The sequence below is a fragment of the Anomaloglossus baeobatrachus genome (genome assembly GCF_048569485.1).
Source record: "Anomaloglossus baeobatrachus isolate aAnoBae1 chromosome 3 unlocalized genomic scaffold, aAnoBae1.hap1 SUPER_3_unloc_1, whole genome shotgun sequence".
Classification (NCBI taxonomy): Eukaryota; Metazoa; Chordata; class Amphibia; order Anura; family Aromobatidae; genus Anomaloglossus; species Anomaloglossus baeobatrachus.
Window position 1 is genome coordinate 1,722,993 of NW_027441780.1, and position 22,699 is coordinate 1,745,691.

Below are 22,699 nucleotides of genomic sequence, written 5' to 3' on the forward strand. Positions count from 1 at the left end.
GAGGTCACTGGTGCATCACAAAAAACGTGACTCAGCAGTGATCTCGCTATGTGAGAAGTACCCCTTACACAAGGGGAGACACAGTACAGGATCTTACACAAAGACAAAATGGAGTGTAGATTTAACAAAATGAATTCTGCTCTCATTCAAGCAATGCACAAATGGATGAATAAAAGCGTACAACTTTGCTATAACAAAAAAAAAAAAAGTTTTTTCTCTCCATCAAAAATTTAAAAAAAAAAGTGTAAAAAGATGAATAGTTTGTAAATGATCCATCATAAAAAGTACACAACTGTAATGACATGAAAATGAACTCTTTATTAACAGATAGTAAATATTAATAGACTTACTAAAACAGACATTCTAATCATGACTATGACTTCACTCCTGTGTGAATTCGCTCATGTGTAATAAGATGTGATTTCCAAGCAAAAAATTTCCCACATTCTGAACATGAATATGAATTCTCTCCTGTGTGACTTCTCTCATGTCTAATGAGATGTGATTGCTGAAAAAAACATTTCCCACATTCTGAACATGAATATGGCTTCACTCCTGTGTGACTTCTCACATGTGTAATAAGATTTGATTTCCGAGCAAAACATTTCTCACATTCTGAACATGAATATGGCTTCACTCCTGTGTGAATTCTCAAATGTTTAACATGATTTGATTTCCGAGCAAAACATTTCTCACATTCTGAACATGAATACGGCTTCACTCCTGTGTGAATTCTCTCATGTGTAATGAGATCTAATTTGTCAGCAAAACATTTCTCACATTCTGCACATGAATATGGCTTCACTCCTGTGTGAATTACCTCATGTCTAATAAGAACTGCTTTCAGAGCAAAACATTTTCCACATTCTGCACATGAATATGGCTTCACTCCTGTGTGAATTCTCCCATGTCTAATGAGATTTGATTTCCGAGCAAAACATTTCCCACATTCGGAACATGAATATGGCTTCACTCCTGTGTGAATTACCTCATGTCTAATAAGACGTGCTTTCAGAGCAAAACATTTTCCACATTCTGCACATGAATATGGCTTCTCTCCTGTGTGAATTCTCTCATGTGTAATGAGATTTGATTTCTTAGCAAAACACTTCTCACATTCTGAACAAGAATATGGCTTCTCTCCTTTGTGACTTTCACTGCCCTTCGCTTTCTGTGTTGAACTCCTGGTACCGTCATCTGCCATAAATAAAATTGAAGTTATAAGCTTTAAATAATATAACCTCAAACATACATAGGAACACATAAATCCATATAAATTCCAAAGTGTGTAGTGTTCTACTTTAAAATGCCTATGTGACAGAAAATACCCAAAATGACATTTTAAAAAACTGCACCCTTCAAAGTGCTCAAAACGAGATTCAATAAAACATATCTACAAAAGCATGTCCAATGGCACTCAATAATATAAGGATACTTTGGCATTGCATTACTGCTGTAGAAATATTAGAAAAAGGGATTAATACACAGGTAATGAGAAAAATGAGTAAAACGACAGAGATATTTGTAAAGTGAGATTCTTAGCTTATGTATTGACCAATCCATGTGAGCCAGATAACCTTGAAGAGCAGCTGACCAAGCACTCTGCCCTATAGCCAGGGTGTGTCCACCATCTTATTTAGCCAGGAACCTATCTGCCCAGACATGCAGATTTTTAATCACAGAGGCATTTAAGGTTAGGATCCCAATATAATGAGATCACCTTGTCGAGGTTATTGGGCTCACATGGATTGGCCAATACATAAGCTAAGAAGCTCTCTTTGCAAATATCTCTAAAGCAGTAATGCAATGCCTATGTCTTTTTACTCATTTTTCACATTAGCTATGTATTTATCTATTTTCTGTAATATTCCTACAGCAGTAATGCGTCATAGAAATTACAGCTATGTGGAAGGAAAAAAATAAAACACAACACAAAAGTGTTCCTTTAACCACAAATTTTCATTTTCCCAAGGGTAAGATGAGAAAGTGGACCATATAATTCTGTTGTGCAATTTCTTGTGTATACGCAGATACCCCAGGACTCGGAAGGGAAGGGGCACCATTTGACTTTTGGAGAACAAAATTGGCTGAAATAGAGGATGCCATGTCACATTTGTAAAGCCCTTGATGTGCCTAAACAGTGGAATCACACCCCACAAATTATCTAATTTTCAAATCTACACCACTGAAGGAAAGTATCTAGGTGTGATTATAGGCGTACTCCTATATAGGGCAAAGGGTCTTAGCAGCCCCCCAGCTTTTATGGGGACCCATATGCACCCAATGATAAATGTTGCTGGGGGTGTTGGATATGTGGAACATTGTACCTCATTGGCTGCGTGCTGCTAATGCTGCTGTCAAAGATTGAAAGTTAACAGCAGTGGTTGAAGCTTACCTCCACTGAATAACTCAAGCATCATCTGCTGTCAATAATGCACTCAGCTTCTGAGCCCGCAAGAAGTAATAGGATCTAATAATATGTTACATATCGAGAAGGGGTTAAAGAAAACCTGGCAGCTACAAAAACACTATTTACCTGCAGATATAATGGTAATCTGAGTACCTAGCATTTAAGTGATATCTATCTGGTTTATTGGAACACTGTGACACTAGTCACTGCATGGACAAGCCGTGAGGCAGGGTTATCAAATGTTCTGGGGTCAAATACAAAGAGAGCATGCCGTGAACTAAGGGGAAAGACAAACGCATGGTCAGGTCTGGGGTCAGACTATAAGGAGGATAGTGGATCAGGGCAAATGAATGGTAAGAGGAGGTCCAAGGTCTGGCAGCTATAGATCAGAGCACAGATAATAAAGGCCCCGTGTCATGTGGTGTTCAGGCCCATATTCGCGGGGTGCAGCTGCGGCGTCGGACTCTGTTCACAGGCAACCTGATCTTAGTTGTTCAGCCTTAGCTGAGTCTTTTCCATTGCTTTCCAGTCCTGAGTTAATTCCTGTGGAGCGGTGTGTGGCTCCTTGAGACTCAGAAGGCTAATTTCTATTCCCCTGTCTTCTCCCTACTTAAGGTTTGAGAGTCTGTTTGTTGCTGCAGATGATACCTCCAGCTTATGCTCCTGTGATGCCGGTCTTTCTGGCGATCCTATTCTTGGTGACCAGTATACCGATGTTGAAGTGATGTGGTGTGGAAGTTTCCCCGTTGTACATTTACTTCCTTCCTTATACTTTATTCCCTCCAATACATGTACTGTCTCTCCTTTTTGTGTGCAGTGTGTATGAGTTTTGTTTTTCTTCCTGTGGCATTTGCATCTCCACTCCAGGTGGTGGGACAGGGGGTGTTAGATCAGGGTTTGGACAGGAGTTAGGGTTAAGCTGGCGGTCCAGACCTGGATACCATCAAGCCTACCTGTGGGATAAGGAACAGCACTCGGACCCTAGTCTGCGGGCCATTTTTGGGGTCCCTTCTCCAGGTACCTTTGCACCTCCGTGATACCCTCTATTTGGGACTGACTAGTCAGCTAAGTAACTGATCACTCAGAACAGGGAACCGCTGAAGAAACCAAGCACCTCTCAGTTTCAGATTGAATTGAGCTGTTGCTCAACAAACAAACAGCTTGGCATGGCCTGCTTCCATAGGGAGGCAAAATTGTCACTCACTGCGTCTAAGACAGTGGAGAGATTGTGACATAGTAACTACAAGGAGAAAATGCAGTTACATTCTCCCAGCAGCTGCTCACTTCCAGTCACCAGCACAGTGGGAGAGGCTGAAACAGTCACCACTCACTAGAAAGTGAGTGCCCAGTAATCAACCCTCTTGTTCCTTGGCTGACAGCCTGTGAGCGGTAAGGGTTACTGTTTCCCGCACTGCATCGGTGACTGTATACGAGCGGCAGCAGGGAGAATGTAACTTCATTTTCTCCTTGCAGCTGGGAATTTCATTTTTTTCTGTTATTTAATGGTGACGCTTCACTGAGGAGGGTTACCTGTGGAAAGGTCTCTACTCCGTTCATCACCCCGATTATCCATTTCTCCTTTTTCCATTGTGTCTGCAGCGTTCTGCATATCTTTTCCCTGAATTTCAAAGCTGTAAAATAAATATTGTAAAAGTCACGGACAGAAGGAAAAGTCATGTGGCAGGTTCTAGATCAGGGATGGGGAACCTTTTTTCTGCCGGGGGCCATTTGGAAAATTCTAACAACCTTCGGGGGCCACAAAAAATTATCAACTTGAAAATGACCCTGCTATATTTGGTCAAACAATTAACTCACTCCTATACCCCTACTGTGGCAGCCGGAGCTGCTTCTCTTTGGTGCGGCTGTAATGTAATGTACTTGTCCCTATTAAGTATATACCTTTCACATAAAAAGCGCCATGGAATTGATGGCGCTATAATAATAAATAATAATAATAATGTTTGCTTCTCACAACTGCTTTTCCAGTTTTGTCTTTGTCTGGAGCGCAGACAACTCTTCACGATAATAAGATTGGTAAATCATATAGATCACACAGTAGACACTGTACATACACACACAGCCCCGACACACTGGCCGTGTGCCGCACGCAGCCCCGACACACTGGCCGTGTGCCGCACGCAGCCCCGACACACTGGCCGTGTGCCGCACGCAGCCCCGACACACTGGCCGTATGCCGCACGCAGCCCCGACACACTGGCCGTGTGCCGCACGCAGCCCCGACACACTGGCCGTGTGCCGCACGCAGCCCCGACACACTGGCCGCACGCAGCCCCGACACACTGGCCGCACGCAGCCCCGACACACTGGCCGCACGCAGCCCCGACACACTGGCCGTGTGCCGCACACAGCCCCGACACACTGGCCGTGTGCCGCACACAGCCCCGACACACTGGCCGCACGCAGCCCCGACACACTGGCCGCACGCAGCCCCGACACACTGGCCGTGTGCCGCACACAGCCCCGACACACTGGCCGTGTGCCGCACACAGCCCCGACACACTGGCCGTGTGCCGCACACAGCCCCGACACACTGGCCGTGTGCCGCATACAGCCCCGACACACTGGCCGTGTGCCGCACACAGCCCCGACACACTGGCCGTGTGCCGCACACAGCCCCGACACACTGGCCGTGTGCCGCACACAGCCCCGACACACTGGCCGTGTGCCGCACACAGCCCCGACACACTGGCCGTGTGCCGCACACAGCCCCGACACACTGGCCGTGTGCCGCACACAGCCCCGACACACTGGCCGTGTGCCGCACACAGCCCCGACACACTGGCCGTGTGCCGCACACAGCCCCGACACACTGGCCGTGTGCCGCACACAGCCCCGACACACTGGCCGTGTGCCGCACACAGCCCCGACACACTGGCCGTGTGCCGCACACAGCCCCGACACACTGGCCGTGTGCCGCACACAGCCCCGACACACTGGCCGTGTGCCGCACACAGCCCCGACACACTGGCCGTGTGCCGCACACAGCCCCGACACACTGGCCGTGTGCCGCACACAGCCCCGACACACTGGCCGTGTGCCGCACACAGCCCCGACACACTGGCCGTGTGCCGCACACAGCCCCGACACACTGGCCGTGTGCCGCACACAGCCCCGACACACTGGCCGTGTGCCGCACACAGCCCCGACACACTGGCCGCACACAGCCCCGACACACTGGCCGCACACTGCACACTGGCTGTAAACCACACATTGTAATCACACACTGGCCGTATACTTCACACAGCCTTGACAGACTGGTCATATTGTACACCGCCCACGATACACAGTGGCCATATACAGTACACATGCACAGGAGGTACTGTATACTGTACACAGCACTCACACGTCGTATACACAGCACACATGCCGTATACAGCACACACAGAAGCCATGCACAGCATTCAACAAGCCATATACACAGCACATAAGGAGAATGAAAAAAGCTCTGGATGTAAACATGTGCACACCAGGAATTAGATATACCAATAAGACTTAAAATATTAAACTTTATTAATTGCCAAACACAGCGCACACACGCCGTATACACAGCGCACACCTACTGGACATTGAAGTCACAAATACATTTGATATATGGTGGTATATATTAGATATAAACACACTTCGCTCAGATATAAATACCTGCTGCTTAGTTGCCCTGTAAGATCAGGTGCAGCACAACTTCCTGCCTGACACAAGATGGATGCAGCAGCTCAGCTCAAGGGCTGGCTTCATTCTCGTCTTCTCTCTCCTCTGCGGAGCTACCGTGTTTCCCCGAAAGTAGGACCCCCCCGAAAGTAAGGCAGGATGGGGGTTTCGGGGGGGGGTCCGCCAATGTAGGGCACCCCCCCGATTGTAAGGCAGGGTAGCGGGGGGCCCGGGGAATGTAAGGCCGCCTATGGGTGGTGGTCGCGGCGTAATGTAAGGCCGCATATGGGTGTGGTCACTGGGGACAGTATGGCCGCATATGGGTGGGGTCCCTGGGGAAAGTACAGGAACTTATCGCTGCCGCTGTTCCCTCGCTCCATCCAGGCCTTCTCCAGTCTTGTGCCACCCGTGGTCCGCCTCCGGTGAATGGCCCCCACAATCTCGCCGGCCTGCGGCGCATCCCGGGTCAACACCCTTCCTGCTCGATGCTGATTGGCCGATCAGCCTGTTCGTCACAGGCTCCCTGCTGGCCATCAGCTCGAGCTGTGATTGGCCGAATCAGCCGCGACGTCACCGCCTGCAGGCTCGCTGCGATTGGTCCAGCGTCCCCGGAATCCGAATCGTCAGCCCGGCACCGCAGAGGAGATCGAAACAGAAGGAAAGTAACGGTAAGTTCCGAAACTCTCTCTCTGTGTGTGTGTGTGTGTGTGTGTGTGTGTGTGTACGGTATGTGTATGGGTGCCGTATGGGGCTGTATGTGTCAGTGTGTGTGTGTGTGTACGGTACCGGTACGATATGTGTGTGGGTGCCGTGTGGGGCTGTACCGGTACCGTATGTGTCAGTGTGTGTGGTGGCAGAGTGGGGGGCAGAACCACTGTATGGGGAGGCTAAAGGCGGGAGGATGGGGTGGATGCCGGACTCTCAAACAATGGGGAGGCTGCAGGGGGGAGGATGGGGTGTCATTTTTTTTCCCAATGTAAGGCCTCCCCCGAAAGTAAGGCAGGGTGGGACTTTTGGGGGTAAAATTAATGTAAGACAGGGCCTTACTTTCGGGGAAACACGGTAGACCTGAATAGCTGAGCACAGAGGCAGAGTGCACAGAACGGGAGGGTGAGAGGCAGAACGCACGGCACTATACAGGCCCCTCCCCCATCACTCTGCTTCTAGCTGCAATCTCACAGAGGAGCATGTAGGAGCCAGAGGGAGGGAGGAAGTCCCACCCCAGTGCTGTCTGCCGGCCATAGACAAGATGAGCGGCTGCCCGAGCACTGCAGCCTCCGGGAATCTGCCCCGGGGGCCGCAGAAAAGGTCATCGCGGGCCGCATACGGCGCGCGGGCCGGAGATTCCCCACCCTTGTTTGAGCCATATGGCCCCTGAGACTAATCCATGCATGGCCTCTACGCCTCCTATATCGCCCATGCTGCCCCAGAGTCAGTTCAGCAGGGATAGAAGCAGACGTGGCAGGGTCCACTTAGTGTGGTACATTATGACATTGGGATTTCCTTCATTGTTTTGTCTTCACAATTTGGACGCCCTAATGCTTATTTTTCCGTCATTTGAGAATTGCGTTAGTCAACAATGTTGTATTTTTGAACGTCTTTTTGAGGAAAATTAGTTTTATTCAATTGTTTTTCTATAACACTAGAAGTCCCAGAAATGTCGAGCTCTCTGGGTTCCAAAGGTAGAAATGTTAAATGACCCATCTCTGGGACTAGTGTTAAGGGGACGAACAGAGGTGTACATAGAATCATGGGCCCCCATCAGGGGCGTACATAGAAATCATGGGGCCCCATAGCAGAATTTCTAATTCGGCCCTACCCCCACAAAAAAAAATAAAAAATTAATAATAAAAATATTCAGCTGGGACACAGAAGAGCATATTTCACAACTTTACAGCCCATACCAAATAATTTTCCTCCTATTGAAGCCCCTAGATTCCCCTTTCACTGCAGCCATAAAATTTGATGACAACAAAAGTGCCCCCCAAACACGGTGAGTATCTTACATCAGTATTTGTAGCCAAATCCAGGAGTGGGTGATAAATACAGAAGTGGTGCCTGTGTTTCTATTCTACTTTCCCTCTGATTGTTCCACTGCTGGTTTTGGCTACAAATACTGAGGTAAAATACTGACCAAATACTCAACGTGTGCAAGGGCTTTAGAAGAGAATAATGGGCCTCAGATAGTCCTCCATATAGTAAAATGAAGAGGCGATTACTTGTTTTCACCAGACAACCTCTGTAAGTGCATATGTGCTACAGTGTAATAATCACAGGACAGGGAGGGGTTAAACATTCAAGTATTTAATCTCTATTGGAAAGTATATTTCCCATATTGATATCAGAGAGAAAAAGTGACCTCCATACACAACACAATCCAGTATACCAAGACCAATAATATCACATACAAGGAGGAAATACTGTCACACCGTGACCAGACAACATATTACCACCACATAGTGACAGAATACAACCGCATACAAAGGAAGAAATACTGCAACACTATGACCAGACTACATAGTGACCGAATAATACCACATGCAAGGGTGAAATACCGCCACACTGTGACTAAACCACATGGTGACCAAATAATACCACATACAAAAGAGAAATACCACAATATCGTGACCAGACAACATATTACCACCACATAGTGACTGAATACAACCACATACAAAAGGAAGAAATACCGCTACACTATGACCAGACCACATAGTGACCGAATAATACCACATACAAAGAGAAATACCACCATATCGTGACCAGACCACATATTAACACGACATAGTAACCGAATACAACCACATACAAGGGTCAAATACCAACATGCTATGACCAGACCACATACTGACTGAATAATACTACAATAATGATCATGAATTAAAAACCACAATACTAATAACACTAATATTACCATAAGTGCCATTATACACAGGAGCTCTGTATATATAGACACAAGGAGGGGCGTGGCCTGACTGGAGCAAGGAGCAGACGTGAGGCTGGAGAGCTGTGCTAAAAAGTGAAAAAATCCGAAGGCATCGAGTCTTTTAAAGCTTACCCAGCGGTGGGACCTGTCCTCCGGTGACCCCAGCATTGAGGGACCCTCTGTGCAGCAAGCCCTGGGGGTATCTGTGGGGAGGAGAAGTTGCGGCCTAGTCCACATGAGGAAGCCTCGGCCTGGAGGAAAGCTCTGCCCAGACACAGAATAGCTCCCAGCAAACCTCCTCCCTCCCTCAGAGGTAAACAGAGCACTCTCCTGACCCCTCTCATCTCCCTGAACTGCCCAGGAGTCATTGTCTCAGGGATTTCTGCTAGTGAGAGCGGCTGCTGAGGCCATACAGGGCCTTATCACCTGCAGCACCGCAAACAATCCTCCCCCCTGTGGTGACTTATCTGCTGTATGTGACTGGTCCAGGAGCTGGTGACTAGAGGCAGGGAAACGCTGTCCTGAACAGCTTGTTTGGGACACTGAGGAGCAGATATACAGGAATACACCTCCCCCCTTCTCCTCCTGGCAGCAGCTTAAACAAATATTAAAGGAGTTGTCCGACATTAGCTTTACAAAAATGTTTGAGTTTATCTGTGCTGTATTGTCATATAAATCACACCTACATTGTTATTTTTTGTTTTCTAACTTTTGTTCCTCTTGAATTATCCCTTTATTCTCTGCAGCTTCTTGTTTACATTCAGCTCCAGCAAACATGACCACTTCCTGTGCTGAACCTCAGTCAGAGCTGGCACCGCCCAGCCTCAGTGTCCAGCCCCACCCCAGTGTCCATCCCCGCCCTCTGCACACACATTCCCTGTCAGTATTCTTCCCCAGCACCTGACCTGGTATCACTACAGCATTGCAAATAACAGCCCCACATCGGGCTCTGCACCGCATACACACACATATGGCTCTGCACCGCACACGCACACATATGGCTCTGCACCGCACACGTATGCTCTGCACCGCACACATATGGCTCTGTACCGCACACATATAGCTCTGTACCGCACACCTATAGCTCTGTACCGCACACCTATAGCTCTGTACCGCACACATATGGCTCTGTACCGCACACATATGGCTCTGTACCGCACACATATAGCTCTGTACCGCACACATATAGCTCTGTACCGCACACGCACACATATGGCTCTGCACCGCACATATGGCTCTGCACCGCACACGCACACATATGGCTCTGTACCGCACACGCACACATATGGCTCTACACCGCACATGCACACATATGGCCTGTACCGCACACGCACACATATGGCTCTGCACACGCACACATATGGCTCTGTACCGCACACATATGGCTCTGCACCGCACACATATGGCTCTGCACCGCACACATATGGCTCTGCACCGCACACATATGGCTGTGCACACATATGGCTGTGCACACATATGGCTGTGCACACGCACACATATGGCTCTGCACACGCACACATATGGCTCTGCACACGCACACATATGGCTCTGCGCACCCCCCCATAGGGAACACATGTAGGGAGTACATACTCACCCGTCCTCGGTCCCCGCCGCTCCTGCACGTTCGCGCGCTGTCTGTGCTCTGGACATATCAGCACAGTAGTGACGTCACCGCTGTGCTGGAGAGAGCACAGACAGCGGGAGGGACAGTGATGAGAAGCAGCGCTGCGCTTCTTCTCATCAGCACTTTCAAATGTACCGGCATCTGTGATCTGCGATGCCGGTACATTTGAATGTGCGATCCTGGGCAGGGGGCCCGGTGCTGGCGCTGACACCACGGCAGCCGCCGCCAGGCCCCTCCCCCAGGTCACAAACTCCACAGCAGTGCAGGGGGAGGTTACTGGAGAGTAAAAGAGGTGCGGGGGAATGTGTGGGAGGGCGCAGGGAAGGGGGCGGGGACTCCTCGTACTGTACAGCTCAGCAGGGCGGCAACATGCTGTTCCACATTTGCATGTCAACATGGCCCTGCCCATGTTGACATGAAATGACCGGAAGCAGCAAAATCGCGGCAGGAGCGGTCACATGACCACTCTGAGCCGGGGGAGAGGGGCTGACAGCAGGGCAGGTAAGTGGTCTCTATCTACTTACCTGCCCCAATGTAGACCAATAGGGAAATAAAAAAAAAAAGTCAAAGAAGCCGGATAACCCCTTTAACCAGATAAGGTCCAGTACTCAGTGACTCTTAAAGGGGACGCACCTGATTATATTGTGAAGGGGAAACGACCTACATCCTAGCAAGTAGATTATAAGAAGATATCCCCTTACATAGATCTCTTTACTGCTTGTCTCAGGAAGCCTGGTCACTGAACATACCCCCTGGGACACCAGGTTCATACATACACCAGAACCAAGCACCTAACTTAGACTAGCAGGTACTGGGTCTTAGAGGAATGCAATAAATCAATCTCTCTGCTACCTGGGAGAACCCCAGCTCAACCTACAGATGAACAGGATAAAACATGGTTAAGTTTGGCCAGAAATCCGCATCAACAGAGGTATATCACGCATCCAAACCCCACAAGAAAGAGATGGACAAATTTGTTAACAAGCAACAGAAAAATAAACAACAAACAGAGCAGAGCAAAGGAGGACAACATACACCTGACCACAATTCAGATGTCTCTGACACAGAAGCAGAACTGCTTGATAGCCCAGACAAGCCAATCTCCAGGCATTTATTACCAGAATACTCAAAACAGCCTTAGCACCTCTGGCAAAAGATCTATCTGACATTAAAAGGAGCTCTGTATATAGTGTCAGTGTACAGGTAATACAGTGATCACCAGTGGCATTATACACAGACGTTCTGTATATAGTGTATGTGTATAGGTAACAGAGTGATCACCGGTAACATACACAGGAATTCTGTATATAGGGTACAACTAAAACAGTGCTCACTGGTGACTTTATAGACAGGAGATCTGTATATAGGTAATACAGTGATCACCAGTGACATTATACACAGGAGTTCTGTATATAGTGTATAGTGTGTGTCTGGACATGTAATACACTGACTTACCAGTGATGTCTCTAGCTGACGTTGTTCACCTTCGCTTTTCCTCTCCATCTGGCGCTGACCGCCATCATTTCTTCCAGCTAGAAAATGCCTCTGAAGAAAATAACACACAGTCACTATAGCTGATCACTCCCAGGGCACATGCCACACTGTTTCCCCAATTTCTACACTACATCAGACTTTTGTTCCCACCATGGAAGATAGTATCATAAAAAATAAACTATATTTCATCAGTAATTATGTCCCCTAATTTGCCCCGACAGTAATTATCTCTACTATTTGCCAGCATAAACCAATAATGTATGTAACTCACTCTGGCCCCATATAGTAATTATGGCCCCCATCCTGGCCCCCTGTATTTAATAATGTCTCTCCAACCCTAGCCCCCTTTATTTAATAATGTCTACCTTCCTGGCCCCCTATAGTTAATAATGTCTCCCATCCTGGGCCCCTATGTTCCTCCATCCCAGGCCCCTAAACTGCCCCATCCTGGGCCCCTATGTTCCTCCATCCCAGGACCCTAAACTGCCCCATCCTGGGCCCCTATGTTCCTCCATCCCAGGCCCCTAAACTGCCCCATCCTGGGCCCCTATGTTCCTCCATCCCAGGACCCTAAACTGCCCAATCCTGGGCCCCTATGTTCCTCCATCCCAGGACCCTAAACTGCCCAATCCTGGGCCCCTATCTTCCTCCATCCCAGGCCCCTAAACTGCCCAATCCTGGGCCCCTATCTTCCTCCATCCCAGGACCCTAAACTGCCCAATCCTGGGCCCCTATGTTCCTCCATCCCAGGACCCTAAACTGCCCAATCCTGGGCCCCTATCTTCCTCCATCCCAGGACCCTAAACTGCCCCATCCTGGGCCCCTATCTTCCTCCATCCCAGGCCCTCTAAATTGCCCCATCCTGGGATCCTATATGCACTACTCTGTCCATTCACAGAGGGAGGAACAACAAGATTCTTCTCACCTCTCTGCGCTCCCCCCTCCCCCCTCCACCTTCATATCCTGTGTGGTCAAATGGCCACCCCACCCATCCGAAACCATGCAATGACATCTGAGCGCGGCGCATAGTAGCGATGTTCAAAGATGTGATGTAGGCCCACATACATGCATACACATGCAGACAGGCACAGACTAACACATGCATGCAGACATGCACACATACAAAAATGCACTGATATGCAAACTTATGTAGACACACATACATGCACACATGCTTACATACATAGACAAACAGATATACAAAGACAGACAAATGCATGCAGACAGGCACACAGACAGATGCATACAAATGCACACAGATATGAACACTCATGCAGACAAGCACACACACTCATACATACGTAAACACACAGGCCTGAACACACAAAGACATGCACTCAGATACGCATATGCAGACAAAGAAATGTGCACATACACACATATACGCTTGTATACGTAGCCACACACAATAACAGGCACACATACACATAGGCAGGCACACATATGCACACATACAGAAAAATGTACATACATGCAGACAGGTGCATGTAGACACACATGCACATATTCACATAGACACACACATGAATGCAGACATACACTAATAATCAGGCAAACAGACGCACGCACAAGAACGCAGCCAGTAACATGCACGCACACACACACACATATGCAGACATGCACAAGAATGCAGCCAGGCACATACCTGCACACGGCTACACACAAAGATATGTAGACATGCAGAAGGGCAAACACATGCAAAGACACGCACACATATGCAGACACAGGCACAAGCCTGCACACACTGTATGTGGTGTGTGTATGTGGAGAGTATGCGATATATGTAAATTGACACAGAAACGTAGGCACATACATTCACACAGAATACAGACAGGCACATACACAGACAAGCACAAATACACAGACACACAGGCATATACTGTACATACACACATGTACACAGATACATGCTCATTCATACAAAAAAAAGTCAAAAACAGACATATATACACACACATGCATATACACTCATACATACACACATATATATATATATATATACAGTTAGGTCCAGAAATATTTGGACAGTGACACAATTTTCGCGAGTTGGGCTCTGCATGCCACCACATTGGATTTGAAATGAAATCTCGACAACAGAATTCAAGTGCAGATTGTAACGTTTAATTTGAAGGATTGAACAAAAATATCTGATAGAAATTGTAGGAATTGTACACATTTCTTTACAAACACTCCACATTTTAGGAGGTCAAAAGTAATTGGACAAATAAACCAAACCCAAACAAAATATTTTTATTTTCAATATTTTGTTGCGAATCCTTTGGAGGCAATCACTGCCTTAAGTCTGGAACCCATGGACATCACCAAATGCTGGGTTTCCTCCTTCTTAATGCTTTGTCAGGCCTTTACAGCCGCAGCCTTCAGGTCTTGCTTGTTTGTGGGTCTTTCCGTCTTAAGTCTGGATTTGAGCAAGTGAAATGCATGCTCAATTGGGTTAAGATCTGGTGATTGACTTGGCCATTGCAGAAGGTTCCACTTTTTTGCACTCATGAACTCCTGGGTAGCTTTGGCTGTATGCTTGGGGTCATTGTCCATCTGTACTATGAAGCGCCGTCCGATCAACTTTGCGGCATTTGGCTGAATCTGGGCTGAAAGTATATCCCGGTACACTTCAGAATTCATCCGGCTACTCTTGTCTGCTGTTATGTCATCAATAAACACAAGTGACCCAGTGCCATTGAAAGCCATGCATGCCCATGCCATCACGTTGCCTCCACCATGTTTTACAGATGATGTGGTGTGCCTTGGATCATGTGCCGTTCCCTTTCTTCTCCAAACTTTTTTCTTCCCATCATTCTGGTACAGGTTGATCTTTGTCTCATCTGTCCATAGAATACTTTTCCAGAACTGAGCTGGCTTCATGAGGTGTTTTTCAGCAAATTTAACTCTGGCCTGTCTATTTTTGGAATTGATGAATGGTTTGCATCTAGATGTGAACCCTTTACATTTACTTTCATGGAGTCTTCTCTTTACTGTTGACTTAGAGACAGATACACCTACTTCACTGAGAGTGTTCTGGACTTCAGTTGATGTTGTGAACGGGTTCTTCTTCACCAAAGAAAGTATGCGGCGATCATCCACCACTGTTGTCATCCGTGGACGCCCAGTCCTTTTTGAGTTCCCAAGCTCACCAGTCAATTCCTTTTTTCTCAGAATGTACTCGACTGTTGATTTTGCTACTCCAAGCATGTCTGCTATCTCTCTGATGGATTTTTTCTTTTTTTTCAGCCTCAGGATGTTCTGCTTCACCTCAATTGAGAGTTCCTTAGACCACATGTTGTCTGGTCACAGCAACAGCTTCCAAATGCAAAACCACACACCTGTAATCAACCCCAGACCTTTTAAATACTTCATTGATTACAGGTTAACGAGGGAGACGCCTTCAGAGTTAATTGCAGCCCTTAGAGTCCCTTGTCCAATTACTTTTGGTCCCTTGAAAAAGAAGAGGCTATGCATTACAGAGCTATGATTCCTAAACCCTTTCTCTGATTTGGATGTGAAAACTCTCATATTGCAGCTGGGAGTGTGCACTTTCAGCCCATATTATATATATAATTGTATTTCTGAACATGTTTTTGTAAACAGCTAAAATAACAAAACTTGTGTCACTGTCCAAATATTTCTGGACCTAACTGTATATGTATATATATATATATATATATATATATATATATATATATATACAGTTAGGTCCAGAAATATTTGGCCAGTGACACAATTTTCGCGAGTTGGGCTCTGCATGCCACCACATTGGATTTGAAATGAAACCTCTACAACAGAATTCAAGTGCAGATTGTAACGTTTAATTTGAAGGTTTGAACAAAAATATCTGATAGAAATTGTAGGAATTGTCACATTTCTTTACAAACACTCCACATTTTAGGAGGTCAAAAGTAATTGGACAAATAAACCAAACCCAAACAAAATATTTTTATTTTCAATATTTTGTTGCGAATCCTTTGGAGGCAATCACTGCCTTAAGTCTGGAACCCATGGACATCACCAAACGCTGGGTTTCCTCCTTCTTAATGCTTTGCCTGGCCTTTACAGCCGCAGCCTTCAGGTCTTGCTTGTTTGTGGGTCTTTCCGTCTTAAGTCTGGATTTGAGAAAGTGAAATGCATGCTCAATTGGGTTAAGATCTGGTTATTGCCTTGGCCATTGCAGAATGTTCCACTTTTTTGCACTCATGAACTCCTGGGTAGCTTTGGCTGTATGCTTGGGGTCATTGTCCATCTGTACTATGAAGCGCCGTCCGATCAACTTTGCGGCATTTGGCTGAATCTGGGCTGAAAGTATATCCCGGTACACTTCAGAATTCATCCGGCTACTCTTGTCTGCTGTTATGTCATCAATAAACACAAGTGACCCAGTGCCATTGAAAGCCATGCATGCCCATGCCATCACGTTGCCTCCACCATGTTTTACAGAGGATGTGGTGTGCCTTGGATCATGTGCCGTTCCCTTTCTTCTCCAAACTTTTTTCTTCCCATCATTCTGGTACAGGTTGATCTTTGTCTCATCTGTCCATAGAATACTTTTCCAGAACTGAGCTGGCTTCATGAGGTGTTTTTCAGCAAATTTAACTCTGGCCTGTCTATTTTTGGAATTGATGAATGGTTTGCATCTAGATGTGAACCCTTTGTATTTACTTTCATGGAGTCTTCTCTTTACTGTTGACTTAGAGACAGATACACCTACTTCACTGAGAGTGTTCTGGACTTCAGTTGATGTTGTGAACGGGTTCTTCTTCACCAAAGAAAGTATGCGGCGATCATCCACCACTGTTGTCATCCGTGGACGCCCAGGCCTTTTTGAGTTCCCAAGCTCACCAGTCAATTCCTTTTTTCTCAGAATGTACCCGACTGTTGATTTTGCTACTCCAAGCATGTCTGCTATCTCTCTGATGGATTTTTTCTTTTTTTTCAGCCTCAGGACGTTCTGCTTCACCTCAATTGAGAGTTCCTTAGACCGCATGTTGTCTGGTCACATCAACAGCTTCCAAATGCAAAACCACACACCTGTAATCAACCCCAGACCTTTTAACTACTTCATTGATTACAGGTTAATGAGGGAGACGCCTTCAGAGTTAATTGCAGCCCTTAGAGTCCCTTGTCCAATTACTTTTGGTCCCTTGAAAAAGAGGAGGCTATGCATTACAGAGCTATGATTCCTAAACCCTTTCTCAGATTTGGATGTGAAAACTCTCATATTGCAGCTGGGAGTGTGCACTTTCAGCCCATATTATATATATAAATGTATTTCTGAACATGTTTTTGTAAACAGCTAAAATAACAAAACTTGTGTCACTGTCCAAATATTTCTGGCCCTGACTGTATATATATATATATATATATATATATATATATATATATATATATATAATGCATACATACACACACATACATATATATACTCAGATATTACACACACACACTCTGAATATATTACAAACACTAAATATACAGTATATTACACACACAAACACACACACTAGATATGTATCAGACACACATACATAATTATATATATATATATATATATCATGTTTTTCCAAAAATAAGACACTGTCTTATATTTTTTTTGCCCCCAAAAAAAGCGCTAGGGTTTTTTTTGGAGGAGGTCTTATTCTTGGAGAAACACGGTTGGGGGTAAGTTTACCCCCCAAAAAAGCAGACCCCCCCACTTCCCAGGAGACTCATACTCACCAGACCAGGACGTCTGCGTGGTTCCCAGGTCCTCCTGTGATCTCCGGTCGGTGCTGCACACCGTCCTACCCTGCTCCTAGCTGACACGCTGACACACACAGAAGATCCCAGACACACATAGCAGATCACACACAGACACACAGCAGATCACACACAGCAGATCGCAGGCACACACAGCCGATCACAGATACACACAGCCGATCACAGATACACACACAGCAGATCACAGATACACACACAGCAGATCACACACAGCCATCACAGATACACACATCCGATCACAGGCACACACAGCCGATCACAGATACACACATCCGAACGCAGACACACACAGCCGATTGCAGACACACACACACACATCACATCACATCCAGCACTTGCGGCAGCAGAGAATGAGAGCAAGTCACGTGTCCGGCCGCAGGTCCTGTTCGTCGTGCTGCACCGCACTGCCTCTCAGGATTCTCCCGGCGAGAAGAGATCGGTGTCACTGGATGAGGTGAGTGTGTATGCGATCCGATGTGTGTGCGATCCGATGTATGTGTGTGTGTGTGTGATTTGTTGTTTGCATGTGAGGCGATGTGTGTGTGAGATCTGATTGTGTGTGTGAGATCTGACTGTGTGTGTGAGATCTGATTGTGTGTGTGAGATCTGATTGTGTGTGTGAGATCTGATTGTGTGTGTGAGATCTGATTGTGTGTGTGAGATCTGATTGTGTGTGTGAGATCTGATTGTGTGTGTGAGATCTGATTGTGTGTGTGAGATCTGATTGTGTGTGTGAGATCTGATTGTGTGTGTGAGATCTGATTGTGTGTGTGAGATCTGATTGTGTGTGTGAGATCTGATTGTGTGTGTGAGATCTGATTGTGTGTGCGAGATCTGATTGTGTGTGTGAGATCTGATTGTGTGTGTGTGTGTGAGAGCTGATGTGTGCGGGTGTGTGATCACTGCAGGTCCTCTGCTCGGTGTCGGGTGAGTGTAATCGCCGGGTGCCGCTGTCTATAATGAAGTGTCCTGCAGTATCTGTATCTTTTTTAGCTGCACGGATACTTCATTATTGATCCGGGACTAGGGCTTATTTTCGGGGGAGGGCTTATATTTAAGCCTCTCTCCGAAAATGCTGAAAATCCCTGCTAGGGCTTATTTTTGGGGGAGGTCTTATTTTTGGAAAAACACGGTATAATATATATATATATATATATATATATATATATTACACACACAATATATATATAAAATTATATATATATTTATTACACACACACACTCTATATTTATATATATTTATATATATATATTTATTACACACACACACAATAGATATATAAACTGTATATATATATATATATACACACACACACACAATAGATATATAAACTGTATATATATATATATACACACACACACACACACACAGAGTTCTTACCTTCCCCTGGCTTGTCTTTGGTCTGCAGGCTCCACTGATTCTCTCCGGCAGGAAGCAGGAGTCCAGGGCGCACAGCGTGCAGACACGGCAGCGTCTGTTAACCGTGACACTCCTGGGGCTCCAGAAGAACATCTGAAGGTGCAGTGCAGATCTGGCCGACATGTGAAGCCGCATGAGGCCCCCTGCCCTAGCCCAGCCAGCCAATAGCAGAGGCCAGATAACCAGCCCCATACAGTATGAAGCACGGGGGAGGCCTCACTGAGGACCCGGGGCCCTCCGGTGGATACCCCGCTGTTCCTGCATACTCACCTCACCTCGGTCCCCCGCCGCTGCTCCTAGTTCACCAGATGTCTGTGCTCTGATTAGTACTTTAACACAGTGGCGGCTGGCGCTTACTAGTGACGTCACCGCTGTGTTGAAGAACTGTCAGAGCACAGCGGGACAATGATGAGAGGGCGCGCTGCACTCTGTCACCGTCGCTTTCAGATGCTGATACATTTGAAAGTGCGATCGAGGAGGAGGGGCGGTGCTGGAGCTGATACCGCGGGCAGCCGTCCACGGGCCCGTCTAGCTCACAGGCCCCATAGCAGTCGCGTGGCCTGCCTCTATTGACTGTACGCCACTGGCCCCCATAGCGGAAGTCCTAATTGGTACCCCCTCCCCCAAAAAATAAAAATGTAATTAATATTTAACTGGGTCATATAAGAACCTCTCACAACTTTACAGCCCTTACAAAGCAATTTTCCTCTTAAAGCCCAAAGATTCCCCTTTCACTGCCCCATAATGTATAATACAAGCACTGTATGATACCTCCACAGTCACTTCCTCCACACCCAGGGCTGAGGAGGTGGTAAGAAAACAAGAAGTTTCCATCCGCTCCTTACAGACACATCTGCAGGTTTTTCCCTCCGCTCTCTATACAGACACATCTGCAGGTTTTTCCCTCCGCTCTCTATACTGACACATCTGCAGGTTTTTCCCTCCAATCTCTATACAGACACATCTGCAGGTTTTTCCCTCCCCTCTCTATACAGACACATCTGCAGGTTTTTTTCCTCCCCTCTCTATACAGACACATCTGCAGGTTTTTCCCTCCGCTCTCTATACAGACACAGCTGCAGGTTTTTCCCTCCCCTCTCTATACAGACACATCTGCAGGTTTTTCCCTCCGCTCTCTATACAGACACATCTGCAGGTTTTTCCCTCCGCTCTCTATAGGACACATCTGCAGGTTTTTCCCTCCACTCTCTATACAGACACATCTGCAGGTTTTTCCCTCCGCTCTCTATACAGACACATCTGCAGGTTTTTCCTTCCGCTCTCTATACAGACACATCTGCAGGTTTTTCTCACTATCTGACATGAAATCAAAATAAAGTGAAGAAATAAATCCGGCACTCAAAATATCCAAAATAATTTTTTATTTTATTTTTTTTTTAAATCCAGTGAATAAAGACCACAATGTGAGTCAATCAGTGACGTTTCGGTTCTTCCTTGGACCTTTATCAAACTCACACTATAAAGATACATAAGAAAAAATACAAAGTGAATATTATGGGATATTGCAGCCGCTGGGGGACGAGGCCATGATCCAATTGTGCCCATTTTCTGTTCTATAGATAAATCTTTTCTATGGATCTTTCCACAAGTAATATGTATGATGTTTGCTCTAATATTCATGCACCTTTCAGAGAATATTCACTTTGTATTTTTCTTATGGATCTTTATAGTGTGAGTTTGATAAAGGTCCAAGGAAGGACCGAAACGTCACTGATTGACGCACATTGTGGTCTTTATTCACTGGGTTTATAAACCCCAGATGTGCCCCCCTCCCCCAAACGTGCAGTCTCACCCTGCAAGCTCCTCCATCGTGCAGCATCGCCCCCTGCCCAGTGTAAGCCCCCAATATGCAGCATCGCTCCCTGCCCTGTGTAGCCCCCCATATCCCCCCTTCCTTATGGAAGCCTCCACAAGCCCTGTGCTGCAGCTTCAGCCCCTTCCCTGTGATATATACACGAGCTGCAGCCCCCAGTAGTGACAGGAGACACTTTTATTTCTTCCCCCAAAATCCAGTGTGACCTCAGCTCTATAACTAATGAGGAAAAGCTGAATCTTCCCCACCTCAGGGTCAGGATCCGGTAGAGTAGATGCTAGAGTGTACAGGTTCCTTCCCGGCATGACGTCACTACTGTCACGTGTTAGAGGCGTGGTCGGGGGCGTGGTCTAATGTCACAATGCACGAGGAGACGCCATTTCCTCCTGCTTCTCGGCATGTGTGGTCGCTGCTTCTGCTGCAGCCTCTCCCTCAGGACCCCGCGCTATGGATGACTCTCTCCTGCACAGAACAAGGTCAGTGTCTTCATAGTTATAAACTGGAGTTCTTTCATTACTGTGTGGAAGCTTCCTGATGTGTGTCTGGTCTGGAACTTTTTTTGCGGGAGGCTCAGTGCTGCTGGGGTCAGGGGGGGACGGTCCTCTGCTGGGGACGGTGGTCGGTGCTGCTGGGGTCAGGGGGGGACGGTCCTCTGCTGGGGACGGTGGTCGGTGCTGCTGGGGTCAGGGGGGGACGGTCCTCTGCTGGGGACGGTGGTCGGTGCTGGTGGGGTCAGGGGGGGGGACGGTCCTCTGCTGGGGACGGTGGTCGGTGCTGGTGGGGTCAGGGGGGGGACGGTCCTCTGCTGGGGACGGTGGTCGGTGCTGGTGGGGTCAGGGGGGGGACGGTCCTCTGCTGGGGACGGTGGTCGGTGCTGGTGGGGTCAGGGGGGGGACGGTCCTCTGCTGGGGACGGTGGGGGTCGGGTGCTGGGTGGGGTCAGGGGGGGGACGGTCCTCTGCTGGGGACGGTGGGGGTCGGGTGCTGGTGGGGTCAGGGGGGGGGACGGTCCTCTGCTGGGGACGGTGGGGGTCGGGGTGCTGGTGGGGTCAGGGGGGGGGGGACGGTTCCTCTGCTGGGGACGGTGGAGGGGTCGGGTGCTGGTGGGGGTCAGGGGAGGGGACGGTCCTCTGCTGGGGACGGTGGGGGGTCGGGTGCTGGTGGGGGTCAGGGGGGGGACGGTCCTCTGCTGGGGACGGTGGGGGTCGGGTGCTGGTGGGGGTCAGGGGGGGGACGGTCCTCTGCTGGGGACGGTGGGGGTCGGGTGCTGGTGGGGTCAGGGGGGGGACGGTCCTGCTGGGGGACGGTGGGGGGTCGGGTGCTGGTGGGGTCAGGGGGGGGACGGTCCCTCTGCTGGGGGACGGTGGGGGTCGGGTGCTGGTGGGGTCAGGGGGGGACGGTCCTCTGCTGGGGACGGTGGGGGGTCGGGTGCCGGTGGGGTCAGGGGGGGACGGTCCTCTGCTGGGGACGGTGGGGGTCGGGTGCCGGTGGGGTCAGGGGGGGACGGTCCTCTGCTGGGGACGGTGGGGGTCGGGTGCCGGTGGGGTCAGGGAGGGGACG

At 47.9% G+C, this 22,699-nt stretch overlaps 1 protein-coding gene across 1 annotated transcript; it reads right to left on the bottom strand.

Annotated features, from left to right (window-relative positions):
- Positions 1-273: 273 nt before the first annotated feature.
- Positions 274-21,412, bottom strand: LOC142258690 (uncharacterized). Its single transcript, XM_075331315.1, has 4 exons — positions 21,389-21,412; positions 12,082-12,171; positions 3,941-4,041; positions 274-1,197 (listed from the first exon to the last, which is right to left on the bottom strand). The coding sequence occupies exons 3-4, from the start codon at positions 4,017-4,019 to the stop codon at positions 374-376; spliced, it is 903 nt and encodes a 300-aa protein (XP_075187430.1). The 5' UTR covers positions 4,020-4,041; positions 12,082-12,171; positions 21,389-21,412; the 3' UTR covers positions 274-373.
- Between the last annotated feature and the right edge of the window lie 1,287 nt (positions 21,413-22,699).

Bases quoted from the DNA above. Each gene is read 5' to 3' on its own strand.
- LOC142258690 (XM_075331315.1), bottom strand. From the start codon at position 4,019: ATGCAGAACGCTGCAGACACAATGGAAAAAGGAGAAATGGATAATCGG. The intron at 1,198-3,940 runs GTAACCCTCCTC...TATTTATGGCAG, and splicing joins GAGTAGAGACCTTTCCACAG to ATGACGGTACCAGGAGTTCA.